Source organism: Opisthocomus hoazin, chromosome 2, assembly GCF_030867145.1.
Source record: "Opisthocomus hoazin isolate bOpiHoa1 chromosome 2, bOpiHoa1.hap1, whole genome shotgun sequence".
NCBI classification, from domain to species: Eukaryota; Metazoa; Chordata; class Aves; order Opisthocomiformes; family Opisthocomidae; genus Opisthocomus; species Opisthocomus hoazin.
The window spans coordinates 67470524-67497359 of NC_134415.1; the positions used below are offsets into that span (position 1 = coordinate 67470524).

The 26836-nt window shown below is 39.3% G+C and overlaps 1 protein-coding gene across 19 annotated transcripts in view; it reads right to left on the reverse strand.

Moving 5' to 3' along the window:
* Positions 1-26836, reverse strand: part of EYA4 (EYA transcriptional coactivator and phosphatase 4) — a 160524-nt gene that overhangs the window by 39308 nt on the left and 94380 nt on the right. For 8 of the 19 annotated variants that reach the window (XM_075414025.1, XM_075414026.1, XM_075414018.1 and 5 more), the window contains 6 exons: positions 17221-17345; positions 15964-16047; positions 9800-9892; positions 3265-3331; positions 1210-1352; positions 923-1066 (listed from right to left, as the gene is read on the reverse strand). In XM_075414025.1, the coding sequence (XP_075270140.1) occupies positions 923-1066; positions 1210-1352; positions 3265-3331; positions 9800-9892; positions 15964-16047; positions 17221-17345 (656 nt within the window). The remainder of the gene's footprint in view (positions 1-922; positions 1067-1209; positions 1353-3264; positions 3332-9799; positions 9893-15963; positions 16048-17220; positions 17346-26836) is intronic. The other 11 variants (XM_075414029.1, XM_075414030.1, XM_075414023.1 and 8 more) reach the window with 6 other exon arrangements.

A 26836-nucleotide genomic window follows, 5' to 3' on the forward strand; every position in this document is an offset into this window, starting at 1 on the left:
GATACAGATGAATCAGAATAACAAACAGCTTTTATCATCTGTTTAAACAATAAAATATTGTAATAAAACTTAAAAGAAATGAAATACTACTTCCATGCATACAGGCATTCATTCCTCTTCACACCACGCAAGGAAAGTATTGGCAGTAAGTCATTACACCGATCAAGAAAGCATTTTGCAATTTATTGCAGTGTCTCACCTCTTCTCAAATACTGTTTTTCTCTTTGGCCTTCATTTCTAAGTTCTAACATTTTTAGTGTATGTTCACTTATGAAACAAAAAACTTTTCAAATAATATTTTAATGATCCAGGTGTTTTGAATCGATCTGTAATGAGGCATCTCCTTGTTTTCAACGTAAGTCAGATGATTCATATTATAATTTGTAAAATTTAAAAGATTAACCATTGTAGAAGAAGCTTAAAAGTTATCCACATAAAACAGGTTTTCAAAGATCAAAGGGTAATAAATGAATTAATAATTGAATATTAAATGAAAGAATAAATATGAATTAAGGAAAAATTCTAACAAATCATGCGAATCTAAAGAGAAACAAGTATCAAATGATGTCATACTCAGAAACTAGGAAACAAGGAAAACAGACTTTCATACAGTGATAAATACAACAAATGCTTCCAGTCCAGCCATGTGATTTCACCCCATAAAAAAAATGAAGGTGCAAATAGGGACTGGATTGCATGACCAGTTATAAATTAACAGATGACCACAACGAATTCACATGTGTGTATTAGTACTGGAGAAAAATACTTTGCTGTAAATTTTAGAGGTAAACATAGCTGCCAATGATAAGCGTACTTGCCAGAGCTCACAAAAATGAACAGAAAACACATCATAAATATGATGGAAGAGGGGGCCGTTGGCAGCAGCGGGACAGGATGAGCCCTGATAGCAGTGGCTACTCACCTGGCATCTGGTAAGAGTAGGGTGTTTGGCCTGGCTGTGGGGTGGAAAACCCTGGGCTGTAACTGAGGCACCCACTCTGCAGTGGTGACTGGGTCTGCGAAAGCCCACTTTCCGTCTTGATGCCTGGCAACATTACACCCAAATCTGTATAAGAAATTAATTTTCAACCGATTCTTTAAAATATTTTCTTACAGTTGGGAAAAAAAAATAAAACAAAAACATCAAAAACGTTCACGTCGGCATTGCTCTTACTTCTACGTAAGGTGAAGTAATAAGAGGTCAAATACCGTAAGTGGGTAAGCTGTACGGCTGTCCTGTCTGTGAGTAGGCTGTATAGACCGCTGGTTGCTGCATTCCTGTATACTGGGTTTGTCCGGCATAGGCAGACATTGTTTGAGCTGCTGGTGTAGAAAGAATGTGTGGATAGGGCCTAAATATCAGGAAAAATAGCATTACTGTGGCAACAAATACTTTGTATGTTGATTCAAGCAATAAAGTAAAAGGTTTAAAGATGTCCAAAGGCAGTTCATTATTCTGCCAACTGTTCCTCTTCTGGGATTTCTTCCATCCCCCACTGAAATAAGCTGAAAACCACTCCAGCGCACATTCCCCAGGGCATGAATCCCAGGTGAATATTTGTGCAGTCCCACCACTACTGTTTAATTCTCCAGCTACTGCCTCCAGCTCTAGGTGGACTGTGCCACGGCTATATGTCTTTATATGGGTTTGACCCCTTTGAGCCACAATCAGCCTGCTTAAATCTGAAAAGCCCTCATGCTTGTTTAGTCCAGTAGAGGAAAACTTGGACTAGAAGAATAAAGGAAATACAGAGGTGAACACTGAAGCTACTACATTATGTCCTCCGTGTACGGTTCTGCTTCAACAGACATCTAGCCTCCGGCTTCAACAGGAGATGGATCGTGCCCATTGTGAGCCACATGAAAAATACTGACGGCAAAACTTTGGTAACCAGATGGGCTTTAAACGTTTGGAAAATATGGTCTAGGGAAACAGAATGGAAATAAAAATGGCCCTTTATTTATAAACACTGAGTTTTTACACTGAGATTGAACAAAATAAAGTTTAAAATTTTTGCCCTACAGAGTTGCAAAACCATACAGAGAAACATTTGTCTTGGATTGTTTTGTAAGTCAAATAAGATTTTATGGACCAAGAGTTGAATAAACACACTCTGCAGAATTACGCTAACTGAAACCTGGCCATTAAAAGCCATGACCAAATTTCAGATTCTATTTTTTTTAAATTTTTACTTTCTAATTAGTTCAGTACAGTTGGCAGCAGTTACTATCAGAAAAGGATTACTCATTAATTTAGATGCCAATAAATTACAACAGTAGATTAAAAATTCTATTAAACCTTATAATGTATTTGGCCAAAAGTATTTGATATAGTTTGCCAAGACCTGTTTTAAGTGGAATGAGGGCTGTTCTTAGTTCAGGCACCTACTTTCTGTGTCAATAAATATTGGCCACTATGATATGCAGGCAAATCTGTTAAAGAAACTTGAAAAAGGCTGATCAGCTACAGTTTCAATGTTTTATCTGTATCAAAGACACATAGGTAGCTGTATCAAATCCACGGAAACACATAGATGGTATACTGGAATTAAATACCCTTGTGCACAACACTGATCGTAGGACAAGTAAACTAACAGCCTGCCAACTGCAGTCTTCAGTGCTTTTTCCTGAAGTTCCCACTTCTGGATTCACGTGATTGCCCAAGAGTCTGTTTTCCTCAAAAACAAATGCAACACATTTTCTATTCCTAACAATGCCCACTGGCTTAAAAATAAAAAATGAGACTACAAGCTAATCCAATTCATTTGATGTTTAAATCTTATGATATTGGAGAAGGAGGAGGAAAGGGTGGTTCACGACTGCGGAATGTTCAGAAGCTTTTGGCAATGCTGGTACTGGGAGGGTCTGTGACAGAGTTACCCCTCAGTTTGCATCCTGCACATGCAATTGTGATTTCTAAATATAAACTGTCTTCTTCAAAATATGTCTGTACACATTGCCAGCACTGTTAAGATGCTGATGTCTGAGGACGTAATAGTCCTATTTTTTCCTTCTGTTGTGTGCAGATATTTAAGGGTATTTCTTGTGCAACAATACCGTACTGCACAGAGCAGGATCCTACTCTGCAGCCATGTGAGGAAAAAAGTTGGAGAGAGTGCTATAATGGAGGCAGTACTGAGGCTTAAGTGTTTTCCTTTCTCTCTGTTTCTTCTGCTGATGAACACTTGTTTGCAACAAACCGCAGAACTGCCTACAGCCAAGGTCAATTCCCTATAAAAGACTAGAAGAGGTGCAGACACTAACTTGGAGGGATATATCTGCGGAGAGTACTGGTGCGCTGATCTTGGGCTGTAGCCACTACTTGTTATTACTGCAAAAGAGAAAACAAGAGTACAGCAGTTAGAAACATCATGAGGCCAATACAGCCGAAGAGTCTGAATGTTAATGCAGCAACACTAGCAGAGAAGCTCACTGGAATGGACAGCTTTTCAACAAAGCAGACGTCACCTGAACTGCAACATCTTCATACAAAAAATAAAAAACTCCCAAATCATCATTGTACAGAACTCTTTAGTTGGTATGGGTGTGCCATGCTTTTTCAGTTTGACTGACATGCTTCTGAGTATACTGCAGAGGCATGTATTTCATACATCATCTGTGATTCACAAACCATAGATCTTTCAAATCTGCAAGTTGTATTAAAATTGGTAGTTAAAAAGAGTCTTGTGATTTAACATATGGCATTGCACAGGATTGAATTAACATACACATACTTTTAAAGTCTCACATTAACAAGTTTAATTTTAACACTGGGTAGGAAAAATGCATTTTATATGAGTGTGCTTAATTTTAGTCAGCTTAGGTGATGGAAGTTACCGAATTGACTATTAGAAAATGAATACCATTCCTTATCAACAGGTCGATTAGAACATAGCCATTAACAACAATATTTTTATTTCAAAAGCAAGCATAAACAGTCCTGTCCAGTAGCCATCAAAATTGTCTATGTCTATACTTTTTGCAGCTGCATTCTTCCAAGAAAGCTAGCAGAACAATAGTCATATCCCATTAAAATTTCATTCAGAAGCGGTGCTCACGCTGGATTAATTCCAAGTGTTTGGAAGTTTCTCTTTCTTTTAGCCATCTGTCCTGAGTAAGACAGATGTATTCCAAATATATGTACTCTAAAGTGTTGAACCAGTCCCTTCAGAGCAAATCCATACTGGGCAAACATACAGAGTGTCTTTATTAGGCCATCTGCTGCTCATTCACTTTTCAAAAGATTAAAGTAGTACACAATGAAGCACTGGAATTTCTTTAGTCTAATCAATCATAGTTGTACTTCAAAGTGTACCCTCTTCCTGAGTTGTTTGTAATGGTAGCAGAAATGAACTTTCAGAATTACATAAGTGACAAATAGGTTTTTGTTCCTAACTACTTTATGAAACATGATATATTTCTACATCCAGGACTAATTAAAATCTTTGAGACCTATTGCTTTGAACATACACAGAACTTCATAGTTTTAAAACTAGTTTAAACACATTTAGAACATATAGGACTTAAAAGGAAAATGCAGTAGAAAAAAACCAATTAGCTTCTTTTCTAAATGTGCAGTTGAGTATGGCTTGAAAATAAAGAAGAATCAGGTAGTAATTTTTGCAACATGTGTCACCAGATTTCATAAAAGAGTTGCTGATTGAAAAGATATTGAGGGTTTGCCTGTGACGGAAATCTGCTGAATTTAATTTTGTGTGACTATTCTTTTCCTTTTGAATGCCCTTCCGTGGTTTAAGCTCCATCCGCAGAGTGATCCACTAGGTGTGCATACGGCTAGTCCCAAAGTTAGATGAACCTACAGCTGTATTTATCAACATAATCAATCCATAGAACATGAAAGGATGCTCTCAGTTATTCAAGATTTGAAAAGTAAGTAGTCTTCCCTGCTGTATCCCTATGACCTTTCCAAAGACAAACAATAGCTAACAGGATGACCTTGGTGATTCACAGGGCAAGGAACTTTTGTGATCTGTTATTGGCTTATTGGATCTTTTTTGCCTGTACTGCTCCACTTTTTGTCTGATCAGTTGCTGGATGACAGGTCACTTGATTGGTCAGTTTGGTTAAAGCACATTTACCACTCCACCACACCTGATGTAAACTACGAAAAATTAATCACTGTTCATTTAAATCACCCAAGCTACCAAAACCTAACGTTTTTCTGCAAAAACTGTCCTGCCTGCTTCTTTGTTATTTCTTCATATACCTTATTTTATAAATTCAGACAAGAAAATACAATACTTTTGGAATGTGTCTGGTTTAAATTTCCTTTTTTTTTTCCCAGTTTCCCTGATGATGCTGCTAGTCATAGGGAAGAGAGAAAAAGAGGCAAGTGCCCCCAGAGTAAATTATGTACCTTTCAAACTAAAAAAGTCTGTTCCTGTCACTCTTTCTCTGGTAGCTTGTCCTATTGATTTGTGCACTACATTTTAGACTGGGAGATATTTGAGAAACACAGGCGTAAGACCTACCATAAGAGAACATTATGACTGAGTAGAGCCTGTGGACTATGCCCGTATCTCACGGATCAGGTTGCTAATTCTAAGGGTTATCAAACGTAAACAACTTTCGCTGCTGGACAGCCTCCTAACCCTTCTTCTGATGACTGTTGGCAATGGAGGAGATGGCAGAGGCAGGTTGTTATGGTTTTTATAACTGTGCCACTTTATACAGCCATTTATATGAATGGGGCTAAACACTGTTTTATGTTGCTTGTATTAAAAACAAAATAAAAAGCGTTTCTTCTCTGAAAAATATTCTCAAATATTTCTAAGACTTCATTACTTGAATTTACCAGAGGAATGCTCTTCAGGGCAGATATAAGACTCTTGATTTCTCAAGTCCCACTACGGTGCTGAGGGCGTATTCCGGTCCCAAGCAATGCTGATTCACAGGGGGAACAAGAAGCTGACAGTCAGCTCTTGCCACTTACCCTGTTAGCTCAACTGGCCAAGGTGGCTGTGGAGAATGAAAATGACCACAAACTGTTCTGATAGCATGTGTTGGGTTCAGTACATTAACATAGGCTGGAATTTTGTATTTTTTCATTGCACATCTGGAAAATTCTGTGCAAAGAGGTGACGTTAAAAGGAGATTATTTAAATAACAAATCACGATGTCTACACACAGGGGGACCAAATGTAGGTTATACAGCAGTGGCGTTTCATAACTTTGCCTTTATAGCCTTCAGAAATCATTTTCTATATCCTTTTGTGTGTAATAAATACTAAGTAAAAAGGATGACCAGAACTTCAAATGTCTCTCTCTCCACTCCACTAAAATGATAAAAAAATTTCAAATTAATCCAATATTGTAAGCAATTTAAACACAAAAATGCATACACTCACAGTACAGCAGCTGCATCAGATTCACAGAGAATGAAAATGCTCAGATCAAGGCTGTTCTTGCATCTCTCCACATACTGTGAATACCCACCCCAATTGGAGTCTGCTGCAGGATCCCAAAGCTTCAAATTGAGTATGCTGATATTAGTTACCAACCACCATTCTTTGAAGAACAAGGAGGTGGAAGAGGGGTGCACAACTTGACTATTCACCCAGCTAACCCTCGCTAAGAGGCACAGTTTCTTCCAGGAGCAGCTCTGCAGGATGAGAGCCCTGAGCAGCATCAAAAACCGGGATTCATCACAGTTAGCAGTGAGTCCTAGTTTGTCTCTCCTGCCCTACACCTTGCACAGTCTGTTCGACCATCACTTTCCGTGTCACAGCTGGTCATCAGGGACAGAGCTGGCTACCTTACATCCCACAGGGCTTGTTCAGCTTTCTGCTCAGCTTCCAGGACACATCACGAATTTTGATGGCCCTTGGAGCATGGAATCAATTTTAATGGGTCGAATATTTGAAGGAGAGGATTTCTGCCTGGGGCAGACTCTCAAATGGGTCTCAGCACAAGGATTTCTCTTTTCATCCATATCTCATTTCATAAAAAATTTAATAACATACCTAAATGAAGGATGAAGGGATTGAGAGCAGCCTTGAGGAGAAGGACTTGAGAGGACTGGTGGATGAAAACCTGGACGTGACCCGGCAATGTGTGCTCGGAAAGCCAACTGTATCCTGGGCTGCATCAAAAGCAGTGTGTCCAGCAGGTCAAGGGAGGTCATTCTGTCCATCTGCTCCACTCTGGTGAGACCCACCACTAGTCCTGTGTCTAGCTCTGGAGCCCTCAGCACAGGACAGACACGGACCTATTGAACCAGGTCCAGAGGAGTGCTACAAAAATGATCAGAGGGCTGAACACCTCTCCTATGAGGAAAGGCTGAGAGAGTTGGGTTTGTTGAGTCTGGAGAAGAGAAGGCTCCAGGGAGACCTCACAGCGGTCTTTCAGTACTTAAAGGGGGCTTATAAGAAACATGGGGAAAATCTTTTTAGCAAGGTCTGTTGTGACAGGACAAGGAGTAATGGTTTTAAACTAAGGGAAGGTAGATTTAGGCTAGAAATAAAGAGGAAATTTTTTGCAATGAGGGTGGTAAAACACTGGACCAGGTTGCCCAAGATGTGGTAGAAGCCCCATCCCTGGAAACATTCAAGTTCAGGCTGGACAGGGCTTTAAGCAACCTGATGTAGTGGAAGATGTCCCTCCTCATTGCAGAGGAGTTCAGCTAGATGACTTTCAAGATCCCTTCCAACCCAAACTATTCTATGATTCTGTGATTCTAAATCCTTCCCTGCTCAACAAAGTATGCTTGAGTCCTGACCTATGGTAGTATAAGACAAAGTAGATGATATCCCTGCTAGTCGCCTCTATATCTAGGCATTCTCATGAAACAAGCTCACAGGTACTCTGAAAGCTGCAGGAAAGTACCAGCATTATCAGTTTGTCACAGCTGGGAACAACACACTTATGTAACTGATTATTAGGAAAAAACAGGCTTTGTTATCCACTGTTTTCAATTGCAGCTGGTTTGTCTGAAAAATCCTTCTACTAGTCAGGACTTCTTGTATTTGGCAACCCATCAGACTTCCCAAAAAAACAGTTAGTTAGGTTAAAAAGTCAGAGACATGCTTTTTGGGGGAGTTTTCTTTGTTCTTTAGCAATTCTGCCACAAAACTGATGCAATCAAATTCTCCAATTTGCAAGTGACAGTAAAAGGCAATTTGCTTTTTATGAAAGGCTCAGTGCGTTACGAAGGCAGCTCTGTGTCTTGCTCTGATGATGAAGACTGCACATCCCTCAAACAGGCAGACTTAGGATTTCCCACTGCGAATGACCATATTCATTTAATACTTGATTTTGTGGCCTAAATTAAGAAATAGGCTTGTATTTCTTTTGAGTATGCAGGTGGCTAATAGACAAAAATGACTGTGTAAGGCTCAAATTCCTGCCTTTTTTTGGAGGCGCTCGTTGTTTTCAAATCTCTGAAGTGTTGAGAACTCAACGCTTCTTTTGAAGTCTGTGGAAGCTAACGGGTGAGTGGCACCTGGGGAAATCAAGCTGTTACTTAGCTATCTAAACCTGAACTGGAGGCTGCAATTTTTGGTACCCCTTCCTGAAAATGTTGCCTTAGCCATGTTTTGCACAGGGAATCCAAATCAGATGTCTTAAATACATGGCAGAAGCTGACAAAATTTCACTAAGAATGACAAAATCATACATATGGTTGGACATTTCATAATCTATAGTCATTACTAGTAAAATTTTAGGACAGAGTAACAACAGAGTGAAAAGGAGAAGCTATGTTTTAGCCAAGACTCTTACTTTTTTTATGGAACTTGTTAGACTTTGCATTGATGCAGCTTCTTTCAGCATAATTATAATGAGGACAATGTTTTCATTTTTTCAAATCAGAAATAGTATACACTTACTTTACATCTCACAAAAGACCTTTTCTTCAGGCACTAAATTTGTTATAAATACTTTACTGAATAACCAACTTCAGACTATATCTGTGTTTACTGATGCCTAAAAAGCAATTCCAGAAACACACACTTAATTTAAAAAATATTTTCTTTACACAGAAACATTGTGATTTCCAAAATATTTTAAATAGCGCTTGACTACCTAAGTCTATCAAAGTAATAGTAGTATCAGTATGGAGTGGCAATTCCCGTATCAGTGAAATTTCAGTCTGGCCATCACTGAACTGGTATTTTCAGATGCAAAATTTATTCTCCCACCTCTTCTTGTTAATATTAGTATTAGCAGGATTCAGCTTAATGATTAGAATGCAGATTATCTGTACTTTTCCATAGTTCATCACCTTTTAGTAATTTATAATATTCTACTGAAGAATTACTCTGTTTGATTTTTTTTAAGAGGAAGTAACTGAAACTTCTGAGTATTTGAAGTAAAATACAGACTTTGTATTCATGGAATGAAAGTAGCTTATGGCAATCTGCTCAGTGTTTAAACTGACACACTGCTCATAGGAATAAAAAGAGTAGCACCGAAATATAACCCTTAAGATTTTAAATTTTACAAATTAGAATGGCTGTTACGAATACAATCTGTTATTTTCTTCCTAAGATCAGACAAGACTAACACTGACAAAAGTCTATATTATAATAATAACATTAGGATTTTTTGCATGCAGTGATGGTCTTAGTCATCATTATTGCTTCTTTAAGGTCATAGCTTATGAAAAACACAGATTTTAATTCACAAAAATGACATTATTCTTCTTATTATTATTATTAAAATGTTACTTTACTGTAATTTTTTAATGATTGCTTCCATGCAGTGAAACATTCATTAGTGAAGGTTATCAAACGCTATAGAAATGCACATCTAACAATACATGATCTTATTATGACTTTACCTGACCCAGTAAAAGTGTCAAGCGATCCATCTCCAGTTGTTGTTGTTGTTTCACTGCTGTTCATGGGTTCTGTTTTGACTGCAAGAAGAGACACTACATAGAAGAATAAGTAGACATGAGATTTTACTTCTAAATTTATACTGGGGTCCTCATGCCAGTCTCACTAGCAGTAGTCCAGCTAGAACAAGCATGCGGTGCAACAGCTTCGACATTTTCTCCACCACCATACTGAGACAATCTACACTTGCTCCGTCTGGAGTGGCCATGCATCTACAAAGCTTTTTATCTCTGCGTTTGTCTATCTATTCCTCTTCGCAACTGGAATATCTTCTGGGGAAATTTCAACCTAAATCTAATTGATTCCAACAATTCCCTACGAGTAACAGAGAGGAAGGAAACATTAGCTGTCAAGGGATGTAGCACATAACAAAAATAGTTTTGCCTGACAAGTGAAACAATAATAATATGGTTTCATGCTCATATAGAAGCAAATTACTTTCACAGTGCCAGCATTCTGCCTTTCCCTTTCCCATTTTATGGTGTCTGTGGGGGGCTTTTTGAGCTAGGTCACCAGCAAGCAATTTTCCATAAATGAAGAGAGAAGTTTAAAAGAAAAAAAACAAACAAAAGAACTAGAGTAGGACACAAACGACAGCCAAGTCAAGCCAGCTACAAACTCAGAGGTTACCAAACATTTGGGTCCACTCTGAACTCAAGCTGTTTCTTACGGATCGTCATGCACCCTTACGATCCAAGCTGTAAGCGAAAGCACCACAGAGGCAATCTAGATTTTATAGTTTAATACGTAACCTAAAATGACCATCTAGCACAGACTTTTGAAATGGAGTCTGGGAACCACCCTTCTAATTAATGTGGTAAGAAACAGCGGTACAGAATGCACTGCAGCTTTTATTAGACATTTGACTGGCAAACATGGAAACCCTCAACATATTACCGCAATCACTTTGTAAAGGTCAGTTAGGCCTGTGTAAGCATTTATCACATACACATGAGCAACTTGCTTATAGATACCACAGGACCCGTCACTGCCTGGGGGTGCAGAACAAAGTGGGAATGAGGACCTGCATGGGCCACTACTTCAGTCATATGCCAGGTATCGAAATTCCAAGGACACAGTCTGGGATTTGTGGAGAAGACTTTGCTGTGACAGTCGGGCTGGCAGAGCCCCCCCAGCAGGTTTAACATATGCCAAGCAAAGGCATTTTCTGTCAGCCAGTTACCTGACACCTCTGAGGGACATCAGCTAAGCTGCCCAAAGGTCTCATCTGTCAACATCACTGCATCCATGTTTGACATCACTGGCAATAGTAAGGGGAGCGGGGGAATTTCATGTTCTGAGCTGGCAACGTATTTACAGACTATGGCTCAGATTCAAGTCACCTAATTTAGGCATGTGAAAGGTGCATACTAAACTCCCTTTCTGTTCAGCTGAAAAAGAGAAGTACTTCTGGAGGACAATTCAGTCCACGTACAGCTGGAGCTGCACTCGAGTTCACCATCCCTCTTACAGTCTGTAGAGGAAAAGGTAGTGGATGAGCTAAATAAAGTATTTGGTTTTCTCGTGGGGAAAACGTGCAGAACATCACCTACAGAACCATTCTGCTGTTCCTCCCTGCATCTGTGAGTGCAATGAGGAGCTCACCAGGAACTGTGCAGCTACCAATACACCCACCTGTGACAGGCCCTTCGTGAGTAACCTCTCCTGCGATATCACACCCCATTTCCAGTCACACTGCTTAAGGGATCTTACTTTGGGAAGTCATATGGGACGCTGCAGATGTCTATAATTGCACAAGCGACCTATGCTGAATTCAAAGTGACGCCTGTCACGTAGGAAACACTTCGGAAACTGGGTTGTATTTGTCTCTGTGACAGGGAGAGTGCCCTGCAGTGTCTCTGGTGCCCTAGTGCTAATCAAATCAAGCAGCACCTCCTTACACAAGTCACAGCTATGCTGAAGTTGTACCTTTTCTTTTACTGTGCAAAATTAGAAAGTATCTGAATGTGTCTTTTACATGCAGACTTCTTTTCATTATCATTTCTCTTCAGAGCCACCACACCCACACATTCTCCCTGCAAGCAGTGGGATATCAATTCAGTATGAAGTCATGAGGGAAGAATTTTAGTCACATTTTTTCAAGCTGCTGTGCACTCCTCATCATTTTGCAGGCTATTATCTTCTGATTTAAAAAAAAAGGTGTGACAAAAATTACACAAAATGAACAAAGGATGATGAGAGGACTGGAGCATCTCTCCTACGAAGTAAGGCTGAGGAAGCTGGGCTTGTTTGGCCTGAGGAAGAGAAGGCTGAGACGGGACCTAATATATGCTTACAAATATCTTAAGGGTGGGTGTCAGGAGGATGGGGCCAGACTCTCTTCAGTGGTGCCCAGCGACAGGACAAGGGGCAATGGGCACAAACTGAAGCAGAGGAAGTTCTATCTGAACATGAGGAAGAACTTCACTCTGAGGGTGACGGAGCACTGGAAGACGTTTCTCAGGGAGGTTGTGGAGTCTCCTTCTCTGGAGATATTCAAGTCCCGCCTGGACAAGGTCCCGTGCAGCCTGCTGTAGGTGATCCTGCTTTGGCAGGGGGGTTGGACTAGATGACCCACAGAGGTCCCTTCCAACCCCAGACATTCTCTGTTTCTGTGATAAGAGTAATCAACTGTTCCCATCTTTCTATTTAGATGAGAAAGAAGTGATTTTATCAGACCAATAAAATATACGTCAGGAAAAAGCTTAAGGGTCATTTGTCACAAAACAATTGCCTCCATTGAATCTCAGACCTTTCAGTCATGTGGAACATGTATTATTGCCTGAAGCATGAAAAGTAGCTAAACTAATTTGTTTTCTGATTACTATATACAGGTCTGCCTGTACTTCAGACGGAGAATGAAAAATCATACTAAGATGGAAAGACTTGTATTTTCCCCTCTGAAGTTCCTTGGTTATATTTTACTTTATAAGATGCATGTCTCTTCTCTGCAGAGTTGTATTGGGTTTCTGTGGCAAGGTTTTGGGAGTGGAGGGGCTCTAGGGGTGGCTTCTGTGACGAGCTGCTAGGAGCTCCTATGAAGAAAGGCTGAGATGGTGGGGGCTGTTCATCCTGGAGAAGAGAAGGCTCTGGGGAGACCCGATTGCGGCCTTCCAGTACTTAAGGAGGGCTTATAAGAAAGATGGGGACAAACTTCTTAACAGGGCGTGTTGCGATAGGACAAGGGGTAATGGCTTTAAGTTAAAAGAGGGTAGATTTAGACTAGATATAAGGAGGAATTTTTTTACAATGAAACACAGGAGCAGGTGTTTACCACCAAGAGGTGGTAAAAGCCCCATCCCTGGAAACATTCAAGGTCAGGCTGGACAGGGCTTTAAGCAATCTGATCTAGTGGAAGATGTCCCTCCTCATTGCAGAAGAGTTCGGCTAGATGACTTTCAAGATCCCTTCCAACCCAAACTATTCTATGATTCTATGAAAGACACTTTAGTATGTGTCTGTTTTATTTAACAAAAACTTCAGTAATGTATTGAAATGTTTACTTTAGAGTTCTGTCTAGTTCTGGTTAATGCCAGCTGTAGTGCACTTCCATCAGCACCAACAGTAACCATCTTTCTCTCTCCTTGTCAAGCAGAAAAGGATCTAAACCAAAAAGAAACTCTCTCATGTACTTAACTTGAGGAAAAACATCATATTGTCATTGTGTTTTGTTGAAAAACACATGTACAAAGTATTTTTATATGTGCATGATATTAAACAGTTCTACCTTGTTATATTCAGATTTTGTCACAGTAAGGAATTAATCAAGGTCTTTCTTTGGTGTAGCTAGGCATTTGGACGACTACCTTTCTTTCTTTACGTTGCATGTCACTAAACCAAGAGGGCAAAAAGCACTAAACTCACTAAAAAAAGAACAATTCTCACATCAGATCAAAACTCCAGGAACATTTGAAGCTGAAATCAAAATAAAACCTGACACCAAGTAAAAACACAGAATCATCCCTAGGTTTCCTGACAAATGCAAGTGTGGTTCTGACAGTCCTATGGCAACCGCTCTAGACATAATGCAAAAAACAAAGTGTTTGAACCAGAAGAATACTTTAAACAATAAAAAAGTAATAGTCTATTTTTTTAAGTGTGGATTAGTTTTATTTTGTTATGTATTGAAAGTGTAAAAATTAAATGAAAAGCAACCTCAAGCTGCAAAGACATTTGTGTTGCTAACAGTGAAGACTGCATTGCTAACAGAGTGGGGCTACCACAATGGTCAGGGGCTGGGGCACATGATGTACAAGGACAGACAGAAGAAATAGGGCTTGTTCTGTCCTAGGAAGAGAAGGCTGAGGGCAGAGCTAATTGCTGTTAATTGTCTAATGGGAAGGTGCAAAGATGGCAAAGAACAAAGGCACATTCTTCTCAGAAGGTGCCCTGTGAAATAACAGGAGGCAACAGACAAGGTGCAACAAGGGAAAAGTCCAGTTAGATGTAGGATGAAAATTCTTCACTGTGAGAGCAGCCAGACCCTGAGACAGGTGCCCAGAGAGGCTGTGGCATCTGCCTCTTAGAGATATTCAACGCTCAACTAGACGCTACCTTGAGCAAGATGATCTAATGGCAAAGTTGGCCCCGATCTCAGCAGGGCTTGGCCCAGCTGACCTCCAGGGATCACTTCCAAACTTAATTATTCTAAAACTAACTTAGAATACAGCTCCCAACAGGCAGCAGCTTTTACAATGTAAGTTCTTCACTTGTTGAAAGGACTTAACAGACCAACATGACACCTACTCTGTCAACCTGTTTTTTTCCTAAAGAACCTGTCTACGACAAGGACTGAAAATGAACACAGAGTTTTAGGGCCAAGAGATAATACTACTATGCATGAAGCAGGACAAACAAGTGCAGTATCAGGAGGCAATGACAGCTATTAGAGCAAACAAGTCTGACTCATAGCTCACGTAAAACAATAAACCACATAGCTTGTCATAGGAACGATTTTCCTCTTTCTTTTACAAGCCTTACGAGTTTTCCTAGGAATATACTCAACTAGAAGCATGGATCTAAATGTTCTACTGCCTATGGAAAATCAGATTTAAAGTTTGCACCAATGCTGGAGTGTCCTCAGTAATGCAAGGATTTCCCTACTACATTTTCCCACTAGTGACAATTACTACTTAAATTATTACCTTCTACTTTTATCTGAACATGCCGAACAGTTAACTGAGGTGACAGCCTAAGTTAGCTCAGTCCCTCCTTCAACTTAAATTCTTGCAGCTGAGCAGGAGCATTCACATGGAATCAGTTATTCTAGTGCAAATGATCTTTTGTGCTCATCTGAACGTTCTTTTTGGTAAATTCTCTCTGGATATGTGGCTTGCAAGTGACAAGCTAACTCTGAGGAGATTTTCAAAAGATAACTTTTTGAGATCTTCTTAACTTTAGTCCAAATCTGCACAGCTTAAGCACCTGTGTAATGGCTTGTAGAGAATCATGGTGATGTATGTTTACACCTATGATTAATCCCATATGTACTGCAACAGTGTCACATATATAATTATTATTAATCATTATAACTCATAACATTTAATAATACATGAGAGGAAACTCATAAATGAAAACAACAGCTTGGAAACTCTGGCCAAATATTTGTAAAGTGGCAAGTTACATGTACTAGCACACTAGACATAAGCTTTAATTAATAATGAAAGTATTAGTAGGAGTAGTAACAATAATGTCAACCTTGATTTGTGCTCAGGTAATCATGCAATGTTGTACCTAAAAATAAAAGAAAAACAAATGGGCATTCTGTGGAAAATCCATTGGCCTGCCTTCCACAGTGCTGGCAGTTCCCAGCAATGTTGGTCACCAAGGGGTTCTCCCTGTCTCTCAGAGCATGTAGACAGCTGAGCTAATTCTAAGTCAGTTAAAATTCTCCTTGCTCGTCAAATGTATGGTAAGGTAACTATTTACTGCAAGTTCCTACCAGTTTTCTGGGTGTGGGAAAGGCCTCTGAGAAATGGTGGAAAAAAAGGGGTGGGGGAAAAAAAAACATGAAAATGTTCAAACCACACAACAAAAGAACAGAGGAAACCAAGAGAGATGTTACACAGCAGTCACGGAGACACACCACCACACACATGCACTGTACCAGGGTCTCTCATACTTGTTGCAGAAGAGGGAGTACTGCAACTCAGCAACCAGTCTGCAGTATTTAACACGGTCATGTTGTCTCCTGAGAACAGGAATGGTACAACGGTTCATTGTCCCAGTGTCTGTTCAGGGTACGTGAACAGTCTTCAAGGCAAGTAAGTGGTTTTGCACTTTGAGCCAAGTCTTTTAACTGCACTGTATTGTTTTTATGACTGTTAGTTCAACTAGTTTATTTATGCAAGTATAATATAGAGGCATTTAGTTATTAGTGTTATTTAATGGTATACTTGAAGTTTTCCCTTCTCTTTATGCCGGAATAAGGATTCTATTTAAAAACATAAATAAGTTGAACCTTAACGGTTCAGCCCTTCTCTGTAGAGCTCTGTTGCCCTCACATGCACATACACTTTTTGTTGACATTGACAGATTTTTTTTTTAAATAAGCGTGAGTAAAATGCTTTACATTGTGGCCAGAAAGAACAAATTAAAAAAAAATTTCTTGGTGCTAACTGCTAAAATAGGCAGCAAAATATAAACTCCAAAAACGAGGGCTGAAACTCTAGCTTGACTCATATCCATGGCTTCACCCTCATGGACACTCAGGGGAACAGGGCTCCGTCTCGGAATGTGGTACCCTGCTTCCCACTCCTCGAATGCAGCTATAGCAGAGCCTGTTATCTGAAAACATTGGAACACTTGTCATGTAGCTGGATGGCAGTGCTGTCCCTATAGTAACAGATGTATCAGTAATAACGAGTAAGTTTTGAGGAAAATCTAATAACCTCTTTATGAGAAACTATCATTACCTGCCAAGAAATGAATTTAGTATATTCATCATGTAAAAAAATTACCTAAGCCTAATTCTGACGCACTTCACCCGACAGAGCTTTTAAATTAACCTGAATGGGTGCAGCTCAGGGTACCAGAGTACTCAGCAATGACATATGATGCAGAAAATGCAATCTACTTCAAGTTACCAAGAGTTATAACCAAACTTTAAACACTCTGTTTAAATCAATCATTCCAAGATTTTCCTTGTTTCACCTTTGCACAGCTTTGCCTCTTACTTCAGTTGGTGCAAATCAAAGAAGTGCTGTTGGAATTAGTAGATGTAGACTAGTATGACTGCCATGTTTTCACAGTTCTTGCTGGGTTTAAAAATGAGTTTATGCTCATCCTTGAAATGATGTTAAAAACTGCGTATGACTAAAAACTAGCCAAAACTTTCTATGTGCCAGCAGTGTCTTACACTTACCTCCTGTTCCATTTGTTGTAACTGATGTGCTACTGAGATTAGGTTTATCCAGTTTGGAACTACCCTGCGCATCGCTACTTCCAACGAGATTATGAGGACTGGCTAGATCTTGCATTTCCATAGACCTGTTCAATAAGAAGGTGACAGTATTTAAATGCATTATGATGTGTGAATCCACTTATTCTACAACAATTTTTTTACATGGAGAGTTTGTAATGCAGCCTGATTAACAGATCAGTACAGGTTCCTTTAAGGTCCTCTTTGATTTTGACTAAACCTGAGAAAGTAGCTAATAATTTGAAGTGAACAGTAACAAGACCAATATTTTTCACTTTTACTTCAGGTATTGCAAAGTAAATGACACAGCCTTATGAAACTGCTCAAACAGCTTGTAAAAGATGTGCATGAGGGAGTGCATATATATATATATACCTGTATATATGGACGGATGAATGTATAAATGTATATATATCTGTATTTCTTAGAAGAAAACAGAGAAACTAAGTGAAAAGTCAGTCATTGCACAAGAAGTCAGAGCAGGAACTTCTGCCTCCAATTATCTGTATTCCAACCAGCAGCAGGCACTGAATTCATACTAAATCATAGGAACAGAACATACAGGCGAATGAACAGAACTTTCATGTACATCTGGAAGATTCTTCACTCTTACAAATGCATATATTCTTACTAGCTCACTTGATATTTTTTTTTTCTGAGTCATTTCTAGGACACTTGCAAAATTTCAAGTGGACTTAGACCGCAATGGATTTCAGCATCACAGTTGTACTGGGTGACTGTCTATGGCTTTCATTCAGTGACAACAGATCTGCCTTTCTCAGACAAAGCAGACAAGGAGTGTTTCTTGTTAGACCGGTAATTGCAATCTAATTTGCAGTGTGTGCTCGCCTCTTCCTTGCTTCATTTATAAATTAATTACACAGATTTTTTCCCCAAAGAAATATTTTTGCTATGTATAAGCAAAGTTGCCAGCCCATCTGTGACAGGAAAAACGTTTACCACATGTATACTACAAAGGCCAACAGAAAGATTGTCTTACAGAGCTGTAAAAGCCCAATTACATTGTAGAAGACTGAAATGGCTAGGAAAGAGATGAACAGTTGGGACAGTTCAGTACGAGTAACTGCTCCTGTATATTCATATTCTGACCAGGAAAACGAGTGGCAAATCATTAAGGCAACATCCAGTATCTTAAGTATTTATTGCAAGTTTCACTTTGAAATCGCCTATCTTCTGTGCTCCACACATCCTCCTCTGGGGAAAAAAAGAACCCAAACCCATCAAATATGGATGTGCTGTCTGAATCTATTTTTTCTTCTCAAAGATTAGGAAAAGAATAAAAAAACCCAAAATGAAAATGTCTCCCATTTAGTGCTCCTAATTCTGTTGATCTGGATGCTTTAGCTTGCCTCTCATTGCATTCATTTAACTTAAGACACAGATTTAGACCTTTCATGTCTTGAACATTTTCTAGGAAATGTAGGAAATACTACATCTCAGCTTGGAAGGCCTTACCCAAAGGCACATGAAGCTGAGGCATAAATCTCATTCACTCCAGCAGATGTTTGAATCGGGTCTGAGATGCACCGATGCTCCACTGGCAGGGCAGCGTCCCCAGCAGCAGTCTGGATGAGCAGGGGAAAGCTGATACAGCAGGAGGCCATGCATCAGCAGGTAAGAATTCTATAGCCACACTCAAGAAATGCAAAGGCATAAACCGAGATCTGAACTGCTTTGACATGGATTTCTGCATCTAATTGTATATACATTTCTACACATCTGTCAGCAGTGCATTATATTTACTGTCTACTAGAAATGCGATCAGTGTTACGTGAAATAAAATGAACTCAAGTGGTTTACTCGGCCATTGGCTTTTGTTTAGTAGTTTCTGTACAAGGATAGCAGCTAAAGGTTAAAAAAAGTCTGTGAGTTTCCATCTTGTATAATGTACTTAAGGAAGTAAGAGAATGCTATGCAAAATAAACAATGTGTGTTTCTTCACATATACAGTGTAATACTCCCCACGTGTTCACTTAGCAGTTTAAGTGCCAAGATTTCCTGTTCAAGTATGATCAGCCCAGAGACACCTCATGGGCAGTTCTAGCTTAGACAGTTCGTATGTGCTTTTTTTTTTGTTTAGCATAAATATTACAATAATTTCTTTTCATACAGGCTTATATCATGGCCACAGATATAAATGCTTCAGCAATATTTCAAAAGCAAAATAATTGATTTACTTAGCTAGTGTATTTAAGAAGTACCCATCTCAAGCACTTTTCACACTCAAATGAATCAGATTTTCTGTACTGGAAAACTAAGTCCACTGATTTTTCTTTGCTTGTCAAAGAATATAAACAATCTGAATGAGCAATTTTTGTTCCATAGCAGAATGAAACCTTTTGTGCAGAATGGTATTATATTTGCCTTATATTTGCTTTCTATAGCAAACAGCATCCTAGTCCACAGACATGGCAAGTTAATTAATTAATACTATTTTAAAAGTAGAGAATTTACAAATAGACATTTTCTCTTGGTGAGTGAAAGGCATCTGGCACTTACTGGTAGTCTATTAAGGCCAAAAAGGATATCCAAACCAATAAAAAGTTTCACAAAACCGTGTGTATACATTAGACTTATCCTGGTTGCTCGCTGTACCTTGAATACCGCGTTCAGTTTTGGGCCCCTCACTACAAAAAGGACATTGAGGTGCTGGAGCGTGTCCAGAGAAGAGCAATGAGGCTGGTGAAGGGTCTGGAGAACAAGTCTTATGAGGAGCGGCTGAGAAAACTGGGGTTGTTTAGTCTGGAGAGGAGAAGGCTGAGGGGGGACCTTATAACTCTCTACAACTTCCTGAAAGGAGGTTGCAGTGAGGCAGGTGTTGGTCTCTTCTCCCAACTAACTAGTGATAGGATGAGAGGCAATGACCTCAAGTTGCATCAGGGGAGGTTTAGATTGGATGTTAGGAAAAATTTCTTTACTGAAAGAGTGGTCAGGCATTGGAATAGGCTGCCCAGGGAAGTGGTGGAGTCACCATCCCTGGAGGTGTTCAAAAAACGTGTAGATATGGCACTTCAGGACATAGTTTAGCAGGCATGGTGGTATTGGGTTGATGGTTGGACTTGATGATCTTAGAGGTCTTTTCCAACCTTAACGTTTCTATGATTCTATAATTCTACTCTGTGTGAACAAGTAAAGGGATTATTTTAATATATCCCTATATGTTATATTTATTCAAATGCACATGTTTCCTTCTGTGTAACAGATGTCATTGAATTCACCTTTCTGGATGCATTTAGTTTACCTTTAGCCTAAAAAATTCTTGGGAAGATGTAACAGACCTACTGAAATCTTCAGTGAATGGAGGATTCAGGAAAAATGCTTAATAAAATGGATGAAATAATTCCAACATCTTGAATTCATTTTGTCAAACTAAATGTTTATCAGAGTCCTGCTTTCACTGACTTAATCAGAAGCAGGTTCGGGCTGAGTATGTGTTTTCCTGCATTAAAAAAAGCAAAAAAGAGTGATCTCCGAAGGACCAATTTAATACTTCTAAGTTTATGCAGTTATTTATTAAAGACTGTTTTCTAGTAAATGCAGTGTGTTTCAATTTAGACAGAATAAAATCTATTGTTAAAGCTGCTTAAATCTATGTTGTACAACTTTATTTTTCATTTTTTGTTTCTCTGCCAGGCACATAAATGTTTGAGTTTTAGTTTTCCCCCTCTTGCACTGTCTCAGGCTACTTTTAAGAGTAATTAAGTAAAACAGTACATTGTATCAAAAGATAAATTTTGAGAGGAAACTGATTATTTGGTATGAAGATGTTTTAAATTTCTCGACTGCTTGTTTGAAGAACATTAGCATGAGTCCAAGCTCCTGAGCGAAAACCTGAAATCTGGCAAGACAGATTTGTCTTTTATTCCACTTTGGCCTCTCTTTAAGTCTTTGAAAATTGGTATTTGCACATGCCTAGTGGATCATTTAGAGGCTTACTGGAAAAGTCTCTAAAACATCCCATTTGCACAGAACAGCCTCCCCGATCCTCGTGCACTTCAGCTCCAACCTGGATGTAGACAACCCCAACAAATTGAAGCAGTTTTGCATCAGAAAGATGGCTGTGTGTGAATCCTGGGCGTTCCACATTTTGTCCCCTGGCTTGAAGTGACATCTGTTCAAGGGTTAACCTATGTTCAGAAGCAGGTTAAGGAACAGCATCCACAGAGAGAAATTTTGCCGCCTATCTTTACAAAAGCAGCCAAACAGAACTTGCCATGCACCCCAGACCACTGGAGCGCACAGCCCAGCATCATAACCCAAACTTGCACAGGAAGGTTTAAGTGTGGCTAATGATGACTGCCCAGTTTGACAACTGCACCACTGTATTTCTGTATAGCTTTCGCTTGTATTATTTTAAAGATAAAAAGCTCAAGCCTTGGTTCTAAGGTTGTGTTTTTAAAATTCCTGTATTTTTTTTCTTTCATCACAGTCACATACGCATTTGTGCACTGCTTTTCTTCAGCAGAATTATAATCTATCTGCAGAAAAAAATGGGTTGTTATAACTTTGTTATCCATTTGCATATCCATAAATGTGGACTGAGGTAGGTCCTTCCATAACTCAAAACTCAATTGATTATTCATGAATTCTACAACTAGTTCATATTTAGATAACTTTCTTCTTTAAAGAGATCACATTTTAAAATGTAAACTTTTTACCACATAATCTACTTTTACTATATTTAAACCTATTTTACTAACAAGTTTGAAAGTATGAAATCCTTTATCAAAGATTTATAAAGAAAAAATATTCTAATGTGAAAACAAAGTACTTTAAGTCCTAGTGTAAACAGAACATTTTACAAATACTAATTCCTCATTGTGCACCATTTGCAGCAAATCTAAAACAAAATAGAATTGAAAGGACTGGCTGAAGGCTATTTAAAATGGAATAATTTCACTTAGTTTATAAATTAATCAGAACAAAATTCTTTAAAAGTATCTAAAAGTATTTTTCTTTTTAAAATTCTTTAAAAGGAAATTCTCTACTTCATTTTCTCTAACAGAATCTTTACAGAACTTCACTGTGACTGATGTCCACTCTGTCTGGGGGTGGGGTGTTAGTTTTCCCCTGCTTTTCTTATGTCCCTCCTGTTGTAACCCCAGTTCTTACATATCCGATCTTTTCTCATAGAAACCTGGAGCCTTTTCCAATTAAGATGTGAACTACTTTGGAGCCTCTGAAATTAAACAAATAAGGAATTTATTTAAAATTCACTTTTAGAGCAATATGAAAGTTGGGTAACAGATCTGTTCAGACTCAGCTAAATCTATTTCCTACTGCTGTCAGCTCAGCTCTCTGACCAGCTACACAGTTCTGAAGAAAAGTAGGGTGGGTTTTTTTCCATTTCTCACAGAAATTTTTTCAGCCAGATCTTTCAGCCAAGTTCTGGACATTACTAGCGAGCCCACCTCTCTTCCATATTCAGTCTCAATTAGCTCACACAAGCCTTTCACTCCAACAAAGAAATTAGAATGGATGTGCATACACAAATGTCTTTAGTCCAATAAAATCTATATAAAATCTACAACAAAGTGGGAATCAGTAACAATACATACATCATATTTATAGAGTATTTTTCTAGCTTTTCTTAGAAAACTGTGCTTTACACATTACATTCACAGTTAGGCCAGGGATTTTTCATGTTTACATGAACCTACAGAAACTGTAAATAATGCAATTAAAAAGAAGTTACATCAACCCTTTCACAGTTCTCAAAGACCACAGTGGGCAGTAAGCAAGAAGGTGAAGAGAAAGGCATTCTGGATGACGGACAGGTTTCAATGGAATACACACATGCATACAGGTGCATATACACTAACACACAGCTACATGCAAACCTTTAATAATTCTTGGTGCTAAATATCCACGCACACACGTGTATAAGTGTATAAATACACAGTAAAAGACTTTCCAACATCTTTCCAACAAAGACTTCCACAAAGAGCGTAATATAACACACAGCCTCAAATGAGTAATATTTCCAATAATGACACTAACCCTAAAATACAGGTTAATAATGTTTTCTTTTCCAGGTGCTTTTACGCTGTGTATGGCAGCCTTTGACATTTTTGACCACTGTAAAAGGTAGTGAAGAAAGAGTGAAATCAACAAGATAAATGTGCTCCATTGAGATGACCACGCCTCTTGTTTTTCCAGGCTCATCAAACCCTCCTGTGTATCTTCCCAAGCTTAATAGATGGCCAAAATAGCAGAGCTTCTGCCATTCTAGGCACAATCTCGCAAAAAGCATGTCCCTCCATCATGCGAGTTCTGGGAGCTTGCCAGAGAGTTAAAAACACATAATACTGCTGGACACTAGTAAGACCTCCTTTCCACTCTCCTTGAGGCCTCATTTCTTAACTTGTAAAGTGATCTGATACAGTGCTAAGAAGCAGTAAATAATGTGATGTTATAGGGATAAAATCAGCAAATGCTCTTCAGTGTTTTATTTTATTACTTTCTTTTAACAATCCAGAAAACAAGTGCGAAACTTTTTGCAACTATTTGTGGATTCTAGCTGTACGATTTCTGTTTCTCATGGTTTTAGAAGGGTGTCAACTTTCCTATTGAAAAAGTGAGAGAAAGAAGTAAAACTAATGCCACGTTGATTTAAAAAAGAAATCCTTCTCCTCCATCAGTCATCAACCAACATCAGATAGAGAGTATCAAAGGGAGAGAACCTTAGTGAAACAAAGAATTAAAACATTAGACTTTTTCTACCGTGTTAAAAAATATCACATAGGCAATAAATAATGAAAATATCATGAGATTCAGATTTGTAGAACTGTTAAGTGTACAGTAAGGACTGCAGTAGACTGCTTATGAACATGGATCATTTATTACAAGCTTGAATATCATTATGCAGCTTCCCAGCGCATGAGTTCAACCTCACAGAGCAATCACCTTTACCCAGGGATTGCAATAACCATACTGTGGAGAGGATCCTTCTAGTACAAAGCGACAATAATTTGAGGAAAACTCAAAACTGCCTGATTTTATTTAACAGCCTTTTTGATCTCAACAATGAGACGATGCAGATGGGAATCCTTAGGTGATCTTTTGGGGCATGAAGTGGCACTGGTTGTGATTGTATCTTAGTTTTGCTTTCATGCCTATTGTCTTTCTCTTGGCTATTCAAGCTCCAATTCCAGGAGAAAAAAACCTCACGCATAGAGGATTACTTTACAGGAGCTGTCGCACAGGCAGCCAGTGTCAGTGCTGGGGCTGCACTTGGTGCAGAGGGCTTGGCTGAGAACGCGAGCAGGCGGGTTTGGTGACAAAGGCCACCATTGTAGTGAGCCTCCTTATGCCATTCACAGCTAGAGAAAAAGGATGTGTCTTTTAACAGCACTGCAGCTTCTTCCCCAGCCCCCACATCCCATTTCCCCAGTTAAACTTTTGCTATCGCCTTCCTTTTCTGACCCTGTGCCACCTTGAGATTCTCGGTGCTTCCTTACAAATGTCAGACATTTTTTGTCTTCATTAAATCTATGCTTCCCTCTTTTCTCACCACATGTGCAAACACCAAAGGCCATAGCTTTTGTTACTCTAGCATATGGATATTGCTATAGTAATAAGCAGATGCTGCGTTACTGAAACAGATGTATGCATTTCTTCTTCATGGGTCTAGTGAGAAAATATGACTAAACACTCTGAAAAGTAATTGCTTACAAATTCAAGTTTATTTTTGCTGGAAAAGAAAAAACTGACATTTTCTTTTCCTGCCTGAGGAATAAAATGAAGGTGAAAAGGTTAGGTTTGCCCTGGTGATGAGTGAACACAGCAATGAATTTAGAAGGCTTGGACTGTCATACTGTATAATTGCTAAAAACTATTATTTGCTTAAAAGTCAGTAACTATATGGTTTCTCTAGTTTCTGATTGACTGAGACATTTTCTTTAAGTTTAATGTCATTTAATGTGGTTTCCAGAAAATCACAGAAAACTGTCTATTCTAGTGCAGTTCAGCTGGCCACAAATCCACATTAAATCATTTTCTCACTGCTTTCTGACTTTTATTGGGAACAAATACCATTTCCCTGACACAATTAAAAGACAATGTAAAATTAATTCGGATTTCCACACTTGTGGATAACACACAGAATAATTTCTAGGAACCATTTCTGGATTCTCCTGTTGGATATGCAGTTAATTTGTCCAAAGTCAACAAGTATTAAAATTAATAGATTAAAATCAAGACAAACTGGGGGCCGAGGTGGGGGAAGGAGGAGGATGAGACTTCTTAAATTCTTTAACTCAGCACAGACTTCCAGCTCACTCTGTCTATGCTCAGGAGATTTCGTCAGTTACAAAACACAGGTCTACACTAGCGAAACGGGCAGGCTGTCACTGAAAAGGTAGTTAACTAAAAGCCTGTTTTTCCATATGGCTCCCCTTCCACCTCACCTCCCTATCCTGAAGTTTGAGATTGGTTTGATTTGATGACGATGTAATAAATGGATACACAAAAAGCAAAGCTACACAGTGCAATACTTCCTGGCCAGCTGGATCCCAGCCTTTTAGATCTCTTCTGTGGGCTACTCAAATGTGACAGCCACAGGTTTGGTGTGATACCGTTTTAGCTCAGGGTCTATGCTCCAGGCACTGGAGGAAGTATCTGGCAAGAAGTAATGTGGTGTCTGAACAGATATTTCCCGTCTTCTCAAACAAAAAGGCAGCTGGTTGGAGAAAACCACCCCAGGAGACAGACAGAGAACATCTAAACTAATAAGCAGCGAGGACCAGGGATCGATGGAACAGCAGAGGAAACAAGAGGGAGCTCAATTCTCTTAGTCCACGTACAGGCTGGCCCTGAACCTGGGCTGTACATGAGCATGGCTTAGCATCAGCGGGCACGCACCAAACCCATGCCTAGCAGTGATCCCACGCCACAGCTCAGGCTCGGACAGGAGCACGTTCCACATGCTGCCACGAGCCCGGCCACACAGCCCGCAGGCTGCATAACATGCTTCTTAGTCCCGGTGTGAACGGAGAATATGTGAAGGTACACAGGAGGTTAAACTCATGTTTAACCTGCTACTTAAAAAAGATGGCTAAAGTAGGTTTTGAAGTCATTATGTGAGCATTTAAATAAATCAAAAGCAATAATGATACTGCAGTTCCACGGGGAGCTGTCAAGTATCCAGCTTACATGAAATAGAGACTACTGGTTTACAGATACGTAAGATCTAAATGCAGGTCTTTGGATCACAGGGCCACATTTTCAAAGAGTAGTTCACCCAACAGCTCCCTTTTCCACTTCTGATCACTTCCAGATGTGATCGGCACTTGCAAATTCTGTGGTTCTTACAACGTGATGAGCTGTGTCATAAACAAATAACAAACACTTCTGTGGAGATGGCTGAAATGCAAACAGCAAGCCTGTGGCCTTCCCTCCTACGCCACAACTTCTGCAGAACAACTGCTCAGAGTCCTATCTGCAAAATCTGCTAGGAATTTCAGGGTCCTTTCTGCACCTCCAACAGGTGACCTGGTAGGAGGTAAGGAATGACTGGAGAATCTCACTAAGCCTCTCA